Raw genomic sequence first — 14,133 nt, forward strand, 5'->3', positions numbered from 1 at the left:
GATTTTTTATCTTTAATTTCTATAGCTCAGAAGCATTTCATGGCATCGCTTTGACTTTGGATACATATTTCTCAGAATTGAACACTCTACAAAAATGCCCATGCGATGCGACAAAGTCAAAACTCACACCGGCGAAGTAGTACGGAGTCTAAACCTGATTTTTCCACGAATTTTGTATATATCTCGTAAAACTTGTAGGAAATTTTATTTGCTACAAAAAAGGCCCGAGCGAAAAACGCTATCATTAATACTTAACAAAAAAATTATTTTCTATGAAAAGACAGTAACGTCAAGCGATTCGCTTTAAATGACGAAAATTTTAAGCTGGCTTGGGAAGCATTGGTCGAAAGATACGAAAATGGAAAAGTTATGATAGAAAACCCAATAAAAACTTTGTTGCATTTACCAAAAATTCAATAAGAAAACAGCCAGGGGTTTCAAAAATTATACTCGACAGTGACTAATTGCATATCAATGTAAAAAACATAAAATATCTCCACAGAACCGTGATAGTACTCTTACGAACTAAGAGGGACACCTCATAATTCCCACAATGGAGATATGGATGAATAAACCTTAGGTTTTACGCCCATCTCCTAATGTGGAAGTATGAGGATACCCACACAAATACCCCCCTAAGCCAAGGTGTTGAGGTACCCGTGCCGATGGCTAAATGGTCAGCGGGCGGTAATGAATAGCTGATCGCGAACGGTTCCCTCCGTTGCCCGGGCGATGTCGGAGGAGGACGAGTGACAAACCCTTTCCGGCTTACTGGTGGGACCAAACATGAGCAAAACAAACTTAACAACAAAAACCAATTTGACAAAAACAGCGACGATTAAAGGAACTGATTTGACATATCGGAATCCTATAACGGAATCCAATGAGGACGAATTACTCGCCTCCAGCCAGGAGACGAGTAAGAGTATTGCCGGTCATACCAGCCAAAGTATATCCATAGATACAGCAGCGGAAACCGCCAATCTAAGAGTGGAAGCCTCCACCTCCAAAGCTGCCATGAGCACCAACCAATGCGCACTGGCAGCTAAAGAAGACAACCGAAAAAAACGCAGGAAATCCCAGAATCAGCTGAGGAAAAACCGGTACCAGAGGGTAGTAGTTTTATTGGGTAATATCGCCAAAGATCAGGCAGCCGGTACCCCAGTTGATGAGGTATAAACAATGCGCTGCAAAATTATAGCAGTGGAATTCGAAAGCTTCCTCAAAAGGAAGCATCCGAACCTCTGGAAGAGAGCAAAAACCCGAACTGCAAGGAACTCTGCCCCAAAAACGTAGGCGGAGTGAAGGGGAACAAAGCAGCTCAACAACGGTAAGGCATTTCTGCGATGTAGATAGAGATAGCCTACAAGTGGCCATCATAGCCGCGTCCTCCCCCAGCACAATATAGGAACGATGGGTGGAGATCGACGTCAGATTGTGGAGTATGGTGTTAAGCTTTGTACTCGACAATCCTGTGGGTCCTCACCCGGAGTTTGGCTCCTCTGAAACCTCGCATTTGGCTAATCCCTCTAGAAGAGCCGGCCGAAAAATTTCTGAGATGCATCAAGCTGCAGAACAAAGCTATACCTGGTATAAATGAGTGGCAATTGATCAAGGTGGAAAGACCCAATAAAGCAAGCAGACAAATTCTTGTGGCTATTTGCGATGAGTTCATACAGGCTCTTAAGAAGGCTGACTGCAAAATCAGCTTGGAATTCGCAAGGCCAGACTAAAAATCTTCCAAGGCGACAAAGCGGTTGCCAAGAGGACACGGAAGAGGTCGACGACGCCAGCCAGCTGCTAAGGAATGTGGACATCGAGGAAACCCGAGATGCCCAACACCTTAAGAAGCGTACAGATTTACCTGCAGCACTCGAAGTGTGCTAAAGCGAATCTGACAACCCTCGTAACCGAGGGGGGCATCGACATCTGCCTAGTACAGGAGCCCTGCGTTAGGGAAGATACCATTAAAGGGCTAAACAGCAGCAACTATAACCTGTTTTACACACGGAACAAAGGTAAACCTAGGGCATGCATTCTTATCAATAGAAGTATAAATGCATTTCTTTGCCTAATTACAGCAGAGCAGATATCACAGTGGTAAAGGTGGAACAAAAGGAAAATCATTTCTTCTTGGTTTCGGCCTACATGGCCCACGACGAGGACATACCACCGGCACCACTTATAAGATTAGTAAAGGACCACAAGAAGGAAGAATAATGTGTGATAGCAATTTAAATATGTGCAACAAGAGCGATAAGCCAACCTCTGTGTTCCCAAGCTTTGATAGGTTTCCAGGGTGGGAGAAAGTGCTGGACTTCACGCTATCAATAGACACAGACAGTCTCGTTGTGGATAACTGGAGGGTGTTCGCTGAGCCTTCTATGTCGAATCACTCTTGGATACTCTTAAGCATTCGCGAGAAATACAGTACTCCTCTAAAATATCGGAGCCCTAGAAGAACAGCATGGAAAAAATTAACCAGTATGGCAACAAAATGCCTTGAAAAGGTAAGCAATAAGAGTATCAGTAATCCTCAATAACTACAAGGACTGTCCAAACATCGATTTATCGCATTTTGGCCGAATATTTAGGCTTACGAAAGGTGTGTGCACGGTTTGTTCCGCACATATTGACTGACGATCAAAAATTGCTCAGAATCCAACATTCGAAGGACGATTTTTTGTCCAAAAATCACATTTTAACCATTAACCTTTCTTTGGGAAAAATGCATTTGCCTATAAAAGGAAAGCGTTATGCAGACGTAGAGGCCATTCAAAAGGCTTGCACTGGCATACTGGCGGCCATACCGGCCAACGAGCTAAAACAATCGTTCGACATGCTTTTGGACCGTGCCAAAAGCTGTATTGAAGCAGAAGGAGACTATTTTGAATAAAATAAATTGATTTTGCCCAAAAAATCATTTGTTCTGTTTTTTTTTTTAAGTCTTGTTTACTTTGGAAAGCACCTTGTTGATTCAGAAGTAGAGAAGTTAGAAAAAATCTTAACTACAACTTTCAATAAATCCACTCCGCTAACAGTTCTGAAAACGAGAAAGTCTCTTCCTTTGGGATGTAGAGCAGGTCGCCTCCACGCTGGTGCATCCTGGGTAATGCTAAATGGCCTGCGGCCTTCACGGCCTTACAACTCCTAGACGACTTTAGCCTTGAACTGCTTTTTAGAGTAGGTTAAACTTATTTGGATCTGGTTGAACCCTGGGCTGGTGGTGGCGACATTCTGGCACCTGAGTATGATGGGGTGACACCCATCAGAAATGGCTGCTGGGCTAATGTCGCAACTGCCTCCGTGCCGTTAAAACCATGGCAGGCCTCAGAGTACGTTCCCCCCCCGTCGTCGTTAAGTTGGCGTGGTAGGTGTAAGTTGAGAGGACTCCTTCTTTACGCTGGTCGGCTCTGAACGTACTGCCTCATAAGGGCGTACATCAACCCTCGCCTTGGCCTCTTCACAGAGATAACCTTGGGACCATAAAAGGCGACTACCTTCCGGGGGACGGATAGCGGCTCTGAGTGGGGACTCTTTTAGCATGGACAAATCTGAAACGAACGGAAAGGCGACGAAGGGAGATGAAGGGATGTCGAAATCGACACCCAGACTCGTCCCAGGCGGGGCTGCTGCTCCTGTGGCGACGAAACCGTCGCTAAGTAGCTGCAGCGAGAAGACAAGGACCCCGGTAGGAGTCTCCTCATCAGGCGGCAGAATGGGGGGTGCCGGCGCAAAACCGCCGGCAAAAGAGGTAGTGAAAGGTGGAGTCTTCGTGCACGGCGGAATCGCTAGCACCAGCAGAGGAACTTCTGCTAAAATTATGAAGGGATCCACAGGGGGCATTAGTAGGGGGGCTTTAGCTAGAAAGCTGAAGTCGGACCGTCGACTGGCAACAAAAATCGTAGAGCGCTACGGGGGCAAGCATGCTGGTCAGGTATCTGAGCAGCATGCCAACACGCTGGAATGGGCTAAGAAGGTCCTGAGTGAGAGCGAGACCGACAGGGCTCCACTCGAAACGAAGGGACCCGAACCAGCGGTTAAGCGCCAAAGGTCGCATGAGGGAGAAACCTCCCTTGGTAAAAAACCGCGAACGGGGGCTGCCCGAACTTTTAGTGAAATCGCTAAAGGCGCTAGTGCAAGAGTGCTTGGTGTGCTAGACCGCAGCAGGGGGACGGCGCCATCTCTCACGAAGAGTGGAAGAGAGTAGCGGCAGCTATTTCGTCAGTCTTCCTCAGGGTGGTTGAGGGAAACCCGGGACCACCCCCAAAATGTGTAAGTGCCGGTTGGCATCATGGGCTGCATAAGCTGACAAGGTGTGCCGATGAAAGATCGGCCATCTTATATAAGGAGGCAGTATCTCAGGTGGGGGAGGTTTGGAAGGGAGCCAGACTGGAGGCCGTGGACAAAGCGGACCTTCCTCTTCGCCCTAGCGCTCGCGTCTGGCTGCCGGCTGAACCTTCCACTGCTAATGAGATTGAGGAAATCCTCAAGTACTGCAACCCCTCTCTCCCCACGCATGACTGGAGGGTTATAAGGCTGGAGAGAACTGATGAACCCTATCGTCAAGCGTTGATAATGCTTAACGAGGAGTCCATCGGTCCTCTCAGTAAAACCAAGGGAGCCATTAGCTATGGTTTCGAAATGGTTGTGCTAAAGGTACTCCCAACGGATACCAGGGCTGATGGCACCCAAGCTGCAGATGCAGGGGAGAAGGCAGACGGCGTTAGCGATGGTCAAGCGACCATCGAAAACGACCCAAACCTCTCGGACGTGGCGAGTTCTGAAGGCGGTTCGTCGATTGGCGATTCCGTTTTCAGTCTCGAAAAACTGTTTGAGGAGGTGAGGGTCGATCACGACATGAGCGCTGAACTGGCGCTGCTAGAGGAGAGTCTGAAGAATGAAATTCCTCCAGACTAATCTCCAACACTCAAAGGCGGCCTCCGCCAATTTACTGCTTCGTCTGGAGCAAGACGAGGCAGATGTCGTCCTGATCCAGGAACCGTGGCTGACCTGTAGCGGGATCTCTGGCTTGAGGACGAGGAGCCATAAGCTGCTGGCGACCAACGATGCAGGTAGAAACAGAGCCTGTATGTTGGTCAGAAATGAATTAACGGTACTTCTTTTACCTAATTTTAGCAATGCTGACATAGTAACAGCAAAACTGGAGTGCGGGACCGGAAATGTCTGGAGGAGGTTCTCCACCTCACCCTAGTTTCTCATGTGATTGCCCCGCTGATCTCAAATTGGAGGGTCCTCGATGATCACTCCTTTTCTGATCACAGGTATATCGGTTTTAGCTTAGCCGGAGAGGGTCCGCCTTGGGAAATCATTCAGAAATCCGAGGAACACGGACTGGGAAGGCTACCGAAGGAGGCTTCGGCAAACTCTTCCACGCGCACCGGGGGTGAACTTTTTGGGTACCTCCGATGTGGTGGACGGGTGGGTCGGAGTCTTCAGCTCGGCGTGCATTTCTGCACTAGAGAGCTCCTGTCCACTGAAAACACCGAAGGGCAGAGGGAAACCTCAATGGTGGACTATGGAGCTCTCGGAAATTAGGGCGTCTTGTAGACGCCTATTTAACAGGGCCCGCAGGAGCGGATTATCTGACGACTGGGCGTTGTATAAAACAGGACTTTCGATTTACAAATCCGAGTTAAGGAAGGCTAAGAGGATCTCGTGGAAGACCTTCTGCGAAAAAGTGGAGGGCTGCCACGAGTCCTCTAGATTCAGGCGTATTCTCGCTAAAAACCCAGTGCCTCTGGGTTATCTCAAGGATGTAAACGGGAAGTGGGCCCTAAGCAGTGAAGATACACTTCAGTTGCTCCTTGATGCTCACTTCCCTGACAGAACGTCCTCTATGGCGGCATCTCTCGGAGAGTTGCATGATGACTGCACGGCCTTTTCCGGCCTTCTGGATGAGCGACACTTGACATGGGCTATTAATTCGTTCAAACCGTTCAAGTCCCCGGGACCGGACGGCATAATACCAGCGCAGCTGCAGCAGGCTGTTAAGATATCATGCAGTTGGTTGCTACCGATCTATGCGAACTGCATCAGATTAGGGTACATCCCGGGGGCCTGGAGACGAGACAAAGTTGCGTTCATCCCGAAGGCTGGCAGGGGCTCTCATGTCACGGCCAAGGATTTTAGACCCATCAGCCTCTCCTCTTTTTTACTTAAATCTTTGGAGAGACTGATGGACTGGTATTTGAGGAGTCGCATTCCGAGAGACTACCTATCAGGAGCGCAACATGCGTACCGTAAAGGCAGGTCGGTGGACACTGCCCTGCACACTATTATGTCGTGGCTGGAGGAAGCCATCGAGGCTAAAGATTTCGCTGTTGGGACCTTCCTTGATATCGAGGGAGCTTTCAGCAATGTCTTACCGGAGGCAGTCATAACTGCTCTAGAGGGTCATGGGGTTGAATCGAACCTCAAGCACCTCATCTTCAGTCTTCTGTGTGACAGAGTAGTCGAAACAGAATGGGGCGGCGCGCGCGCGCAGCGCAATGTGAGCAGGGGAACCCCTCAGGGTGGGGTTCTTTCTCCTCTTCTATGGATCCTAGTCGTTAACGACCTTCTTAAGAAACTAGAGGATCTGGGCTGCCGGGTGATTGCCTATGCAGACGATGTAGCACTTATGGTCAAAGGAAAGTTCCTTAGCACCGTATACGAGCTGACGCAGGGATATCTCGGCGTTGTAACTAAATGGGCGATCGGATGTGGACTCGCCATCAACCCGAATAAAACAGAAATGGTTTTATTCAGTAGAAGGTATAAGATCCCAGTCACACCTTTGCCGCAAATGGGAGGTATCCGCCTGCGACCGGCGGATACAGTGAAGTATCTAGGGCTCATCCTGGATAAGAAGCTTTCTTGGAAGCCGAACATCGAGGAGAGAGCCAAAAAGGCATCGATTGCCCTCTACTGCTGTAGAGGAGCTATTGGCAAAAGGTGGGGCCTCTCACCGAAGGTGGTCCTCTGGCTCTATGATACCATAGTAAAGCCCATAATGTTCTATGGAGTTTTATGTGGTGGAGGGTTTACAGAAGACCACACTTGCTAAGAAACTCGTAAGCGTGGCACTTAATGCAATTCTCAACATAACGCCCGTGGACATCGCCGGAAGATGTATGGCCGCAAAAGTGGCTATTAGACTCAGGGAATCTGGGTTCCTAAAGGAGCGTGTTTCTGAAAACTCAGACATCCTCACAAGCTTTGACTACTTACCGAATCATCTGGATCATGGAGTTGCCATATCAAAATCCCGCGGTTTCTCCTCTACCCATATACCGAAGAGGGAACTATGGGTGGGAAGAAGCCGTTGGAGAAGAGGGGCAGTAAGCTTCTTTACGGATGGATCAAAGCTTGGTGGGAAGGTTGGTGGAGGGGTTTACTGTCGGGAGCTCTCCATCAGCACTAGTTTCAGACTTCCTGACTACTGCAGTGTCTTCCAGGCTGAGGTTGCAGCCATTAAGGTAGCAGCAGATCTGCTACTCCGGAGGGTATCCACCTTCAGGGAAGTGACCATCCACTCAGATAGTAGAGCGGCGATACTAGCCCTGAATTCATTCACAGTGCGTTCAGGGCTGGTTGAGGAGTGTCTGGCTTCACTGTCCCTGGCTTCGACAGTATTTACTATAAGGCTTGTATGGGTGCCGGGCCACAGAGGAATAGCGGGTAATTGCAAAGCTGATGAGCTAGCAAGGAAGGGTACCCTAGAGTCACTATCGGTAGAATGGCAACAGGTCGGTGCTCCGGTGTCCTCTTGTGTCCTACTACTGGAAATCTGGGCCTCACGGATGCTTGGTCAACGCTGGGCCAGCACTGGTACTACGCGGTCGCAAAAGCATTCTGGCCCAAGATTGATCACAGAAGATCTAACGATCTCTTCGCCCTCAGTAAGGCAAGCCTCTCTTTAATAGTGGGGCTCTTGACAGGCCATTGCCTTATTGGAACGCATGCTGTAAGACTACGAATCTTACCGGATGCCGCTTGCAAAAGCTGCTTAGAAGAAGATGCGGCAGAAATTAGTCAGCACTTCCTTCTTGACTGTCCCGCATTCGGGAGGTTAAGACTTAAATACTTGGGGGCACATACCTTCAGACATCCTTCCGAACTGGTTGGAGTAGATATCAAGCGCATTTGCACATTTGTATCGGCCACCAAACGTTTTGCCGATCTTTAAGTCCGAATATGGGAGTTCTATTTTATATGGCATCACAAAGGACTACGTCTAGTCCATGTGCGATCTTGGATCGGCCATCCAACCTAACCTAACTAACCTAACCTAACTAACCTAACCTTCCTTGGTGGAACAGTGACCTCAAGAATTTTAGAACTCAACTAAGGAGAGCTTTCAATGAGAACCAAAATCTGGCAACCATATAAAGATACCATGAAAAGATACAAAAAAGCAGTCAGGAAAATTAAAAATAACGCATGGCGATCTTTCTACACATCGATAGAAAGTTGCACAGAAACCGCAAAGCTGAGTAAAATGCTATCTAAGGAACATACTAATACAAAACAATCTATGCAGCTACTTATCAAAACGCCCGTCCTGGGAGTCAGCAAACGCCTATAACGAGGGTTCGATCAGAACCACCGGCAAACGAAGCTCTCCATTTAAAGCGGCAAGTTCTGACGGGATTATGCCCATATTGCTACAAAGGCTGGTAGAATCAATGATTATAAACAATAAAAATACTTGAAAATATATACAAAGCTAGCATTCAACTGTCCTACATCCCAAGAAGTTGGAAAAGAATTAAAGTGGTGTTCCTTCCAAAACCAGGCAGAAGAACAAACGAAAATGCCAAGAGTTTTAGACCTATAAGCCTCACCTCCTTTATGCTGAAGGTACTAGAAAGGCTAACGGACTCATATATAAGAACAATCATGGCGGATAAGTTATCGAAGTTCTAACTTGCGTATATAAAGGGCCGAAACTGCCCTTCACGATGTAATAAGTGTAATTGAAAAATTACTACACTACTCCATCCTTGTCCTGTGTAGAAGTTCACGCAAGTGAGAGAAAATAGGCTGCCTACCTCGCAACGTTACGATCGACCACAATAAAATGCGGGATGGGATAGATACCAAGAGTTGAAGAGGGAAGCGAAACGCATTTGCTGACAGAAAAAGAAATAGGCCGAAATGCATGAGTACAAAAACCTTGACAAGCTGACCGACAGGGGAAATTCTGGAAAATTCTACGAAAAAATTCGGCGGCTTACAGAAAGTTTCAAGACCGGAGCATACTCTTGTAGAATCCCTAGAGGTGGAGGGAACACTTCTACAGCCTGCTGAATGGCAGTGAGCGTACAACGCCAGGACAAGGCGGACGCGATTCCCCAATTGCTGACGTTGGAGCAGACGTTCCATTGCCCGATCATGAAGAAGTTCGAACAGCAATTACCTGCCTGAAGAACAACAAAGCGGCGGGGGCCGATGGATTGCCAGCTGAGCTATTGAAACACGGCGGCGAAGAACTGATAAGGAGTATGCATCGGCTTCTTTGTAAAATATGGTCGGACGAAAGCATGCTTAATGATTGGAATGTAAGTGTGCTCTGCCCAAACCACAAAAAGGGAGACCCCACAATCTCAGCCAATTACCGTGGAATAAGCCTCCTCAACATCGCGTATAAGGTTCTATCGAACGTATTGTGTGAAAGATTAAAGCCCACCGTCAACAACCTCATTGGACGTTATCAGTGTGGCTTTAGACCTGGAAAATCAACAACTGACCAGATATTCACTATGCGCCAAATTTTGGAAAAGACCCGTGAAAGGAGAATCGACACACACTACCTCTTCGTCAATTTCAAAGCTGCTTTCGACAGCACAAAAAGGTGCTGCCTTTATGCCGCGATGAATTGGTATCCCCGCAAATCTAATACGGCTGTGTAAGCTGACGTTGAGCATTACCAAAAGCTCCGTCAGGATCGGGAAGGACCTCCCCGAGCCGTTCGATACCAAACGAGGTTTCAGACAAGGCCACTCCCTATCGTGCGACTTCTTCAATCTGCTGCTTAAGAAAATAATTTGAACTGCAGACCTTAATCGAGCAGGTACAATCTTCTATAAGAGTGTACAGCTGCTGGCATGTGCCGATGATATTGATATAATCCGCCTCAACACCCGCGCCTTTAGTTCTGCTTTCTCCATACTGGACAAGGAAGCAAAGCAAATGGGTCTGGCAGTGAACGAGGGCAAGACAAAATATCTCCTGTCATGAAACAAACAGTCGTCGCACTCGCGACATCGCTTTCACGTCACTGTTGGCAGTCATTCCTTCGAAGTTGTAGATAGTTTCATATATTTAGGAACCAGAATAAACACCACAAACGATGTCAGCCTGGAAATCCAACGCAGAATAACTCTTGCCAACAGGTGCTACTTCAGACTGAGTAGGCAATTGAGAAGTATAGTCCTCTCACGACGACCAAAAACCAAACTCTATAAGTCGCTCATAATTCCCGTATTGCTATATGGCACATAGGCTTGGACGATGACAACAGCTGATGAGTCGACGTTGCGATTTTTCGAGAGAAAAGTTCTGCGAAAGATGTATGGTCCTTTGCGCGTTGGCCACGGCGCATTCGATGGAACAATGAGCTGAACGATATATACCATGACAATGACATAGTTCACCGAATCAAAAGACAGCGGTTCGGATGGACGAAAACACTCCAGCTCTGAAAGTATTCGACGCAGTACCCGCCGGGGGAAGCAGAGGAAGACCTCCACTCCGTTAGAAGAACCAAGTTGAGAAGGACCTGGCTTCGCTTGGAATATCCAATTGGCGCAACGAGCGAAAAGAAGAAACGACTGGCGCGCTGTTGTTAACTCGGCTATAATCGCGTAAGCGGTATCTGCGCCACTAAAGAAGAAGAAGACAAACAATATACCAAGGCTGCATTTGTAGATTTAGAGGACGTCTTCAATAGTATAGAATTAAGTGCTATCATTAATTCTCTGACACATCGTGGCATAGATGAAACTGTCTGCAGATGAATATGTTGCGTCAAGCGACTTATATATTTATGTTCAATCTAAAATGAAAAAAAATCATGAAATTAAAATTAATTACTTTTCTGAAAGACATTTTATATATGAATTATAAAGTTTTCCTTTCATTGTTCTTACCCTAATAATGTTATATATATGTACTCATCCTAATCTATTACCATAAGTTAACGAAATGAATTATACTTACCTCCTTTTTTGTACATACATACATACTAATATTCCAATTGTTATCCCGTTAGCTTAAGTTTTAGGATAAGTAAAATATTAACTGGAGTAAAGATTTTAATTGTTATTAGACCGCCATATAATTGGCATGCGTTTTTCTTTTTTCGCTATTTCGCCGTCGCAATTTTCTGTTCGTTCAAGTGTGCGGTACAGGCAATTGGTCAAGTTGTGATAAGTGAATATAAAAAACATAAAAAAAAATATTAAACAAACACGCATCCAAAAAAATAACTTCAATTCTCAAAAACGCTTGAGAAATTTCAGGATATAATCGGTGTTTAAGAATAGAAAGATTATAGCATCAAACGACGCTGCAACACAAGCAAATTATGTGAGTAGAAAGACGCTTCTATGGGTTGTATCGCTGAACGAAATACTACTCCAATTAAACGGTGTAGGATTGAAAGCAGTAGCATATGCTGACGATATAGTTTTGTTGCTATCAGGCATGTTTCCTTCAACAGTCAGCGAGATTATGGAAAGAGCAGTACGAACCACTTAACCCTGACAAAACAAAATTGATGCTATTCACAAGCAGATCCAAAACCTCAGTTTCAACTTCCGGTACTAAACGGTACAACACTCACTCTATCCCACACAGCTAAATACTATAGGGTGGAGATTGACCCCAAACTGCCCTGGAAAATAAATATAGAAAGAAGAATAAATACCATATATGGCCTACTATACTTGCAAGAGAATCGTCAGCAAGAATTGGGGCCTTAAACCTAGTATAATCATGTGGGTGTATACGGCTGTCATAAGCCCTTTACGTACATATGGAGCTCTGGTATGGTGGACAGCGCTAAACAAAGAAAACAACTTTAGAAATTAAACGGAATACAAACAGCAGCATTTGGTGGTGTTACTGGTGCAATCAAGTGATGTCCGACTGACGCGCTCAATGTAGTCCTGCATCAACTATCCATAGACATCTTAATTCACAAAACAGCAGCATGTTCTGCTATAAAAATAAAAGAATTGGGTGGTTGGACTCAGCAGAACTACAGACATTGTGTAATCCTAAACAAGCTCACCATTAATAAATCTGACTACATTCTCCCAAAACTGGATTTCAATAGACACTTCGAGTTGAGGATACCATCTAGACGAAAATGGAGAAGAGGCTCTCATCTCAGTCTATACCGACGGGTGCAAAATAGACTGTGGAGTAGGTACGGGGGTATTTTCCGTTGATCTAGACATTTCTCCCTCTATCTGTCTACCGAACTCGGCTAGCATATTCCAAGCGGAAGTACTGGGCATAGAAAAGGCCTGCGAAGCTCTATTGGAAAACCACTAGACTATACATAAAGCATGAATATTTACAGATTTCTTATTACAGTCTTCGCCCACGACAAATTCCAGTATAGTTCACAATTGCAAGAAAGCACTGACCTCAATAAAAAACAAGCTCCACCTAGCAGACGAGTTGGCAAAGGCAGGAGCTTTCCTTAACGAATCCGAGGCGAAGCTAATATTTAGCCCGCTAGGATTGATCAAAAGGAGATCAAGAGACAATTTCAACAAGATGCAAATAACTGATGGTAAAACATAACAAAATTTATTTTAACTAAACAATTATGGCCTGCATATGACAAGAAATGAACTAACGACTTATTAAATAGATCTAGGAAGAGTATCTACAGAGTAATAGCTACCATAACAGGGTACTGGCCATTTGGAGAACATGCGATCAAAATAGGTATGCCCTACAACAACATCTGCCGAGACTGCGGAAGAAAGAAACAATTTGCCACTTTCTCTGTGAATGCCCAGCCCTATCACAGATCCGACACAGAACACTTGGAATCCATAAAGCAACAAACCTTGAATGGATTTCTACTAAAAGCATATCGGACATAAGCAGCTTCATTGAAACCTCAAAATGGTTTGAAAGAGAAGGTGAAACGTGGTTTTCAAAATTTGAAGCAAAATCAATTTCAAAAAACCTCGGGGTTAATCGCTACAACTTCATCAAGTAACCCCGAAATCTCAAATCCCAAAAAAGGGAAGAATAACCATGTTGCTCTAAAGCAGCAACAATTTAAGCGCTTCATTCAGAAATTGAAATAATTGCGGTCATCGCCATAGAACATAAGGGTGATTTATTCAAACTAAGAGCACTAATAGATCAAGACTCTCGAAGATTCTTCATGTCATCAAAGGCTCAACATCGGCTCAAATTGCCAATAAAACATTCAAATTTCCTAATTACGGGAATGAGCGTAAGAATTATTCGATAAATTATTCCAATTACCATAGTTTCTCCAAATGCGGATATTAGAAGCCATCGTTCTACCGCAACTTAAATTTGCTTCCAAGCTATAAAGTAAATAAAATACACGGGGAAAAATGCTCACATCACAAATTAGCAGATCCCAACTGGCATACCCCATCACAAATCGACACATTATTAGGCAATGACTTAATACCTCAAATAATTCTTGAAGGTATAGAGAAAATCTCCAATAAATTGTTAGCCCAAAATACAATTATAAGTGGCCAAGCCCCTGAAAAAATCAATTCTTTCACAACACAAGTGAAAAATATCTCAAACGAGTACGTAAATAATCAACTTAAAAAATAGAGAAATAGAAGAATTACCCCAAATTACCCAACTTTCAGAAAAGGACCAGGCATGCGAAGCCTATTACAAGTCCACAATAATAAGAAACGAACATGGTCGTTATGTTGTGCGACTACCATTCAAACCAAATTTTCCTGAAACCTTAGCTCCAAGCCTTTCTAGAATATCAGCAGTACAGCAATTTTAAGCCTAGAAAAAAGAAAAGTGAGCTTAAATCAACATATGATAATGTAATGGACGAATATCTTGACCTCAATCATATGGAAGAAGCTGTACCAT

At 45.2% G+C, this 14,133-nt stretch overlaps 1 protein-coding gene across 1 annotated transcript; it reads left to right on the plus strand.

Annotated features, from left to right (window-relative positions):
• Positions 1-3,718: 3,718 nt before the first annotated feature.
• On the plus strand, positions 3,719-4,920 carry LOC120779790. The gene is made up of 2 exons (XM_040112165.1): positions 3,719-4,039; positions 4,138-4,920. The coding sequence occupies exons 1-2, from the start codon at positions 3,719-3,721 to the stop codon at positions 4,918-4,920; spliced, it is 1,104 nt and encodes a 367-aa protein (XP_039968099.1).
• Positions 4,921-14,133: the final 9,213 nt, after the last annotated feature.

The sequence above is a fragment of the Bactrocera tryoni genome, unplaced genomic scaffold (assembly GCF_016617805.1).
Source record: "Bactrocera tryoni isolate S06 unplaced genomic scaffold, CSIRO_BtryS06_freeze2 scaffold_11, whole genome shotgun sequence".
NCBI lineage: Eukaryota > Metazoa > Arthropoda > Insecta > Diptera > Tephritidae > Bactrocera > Bactrocera tryoni.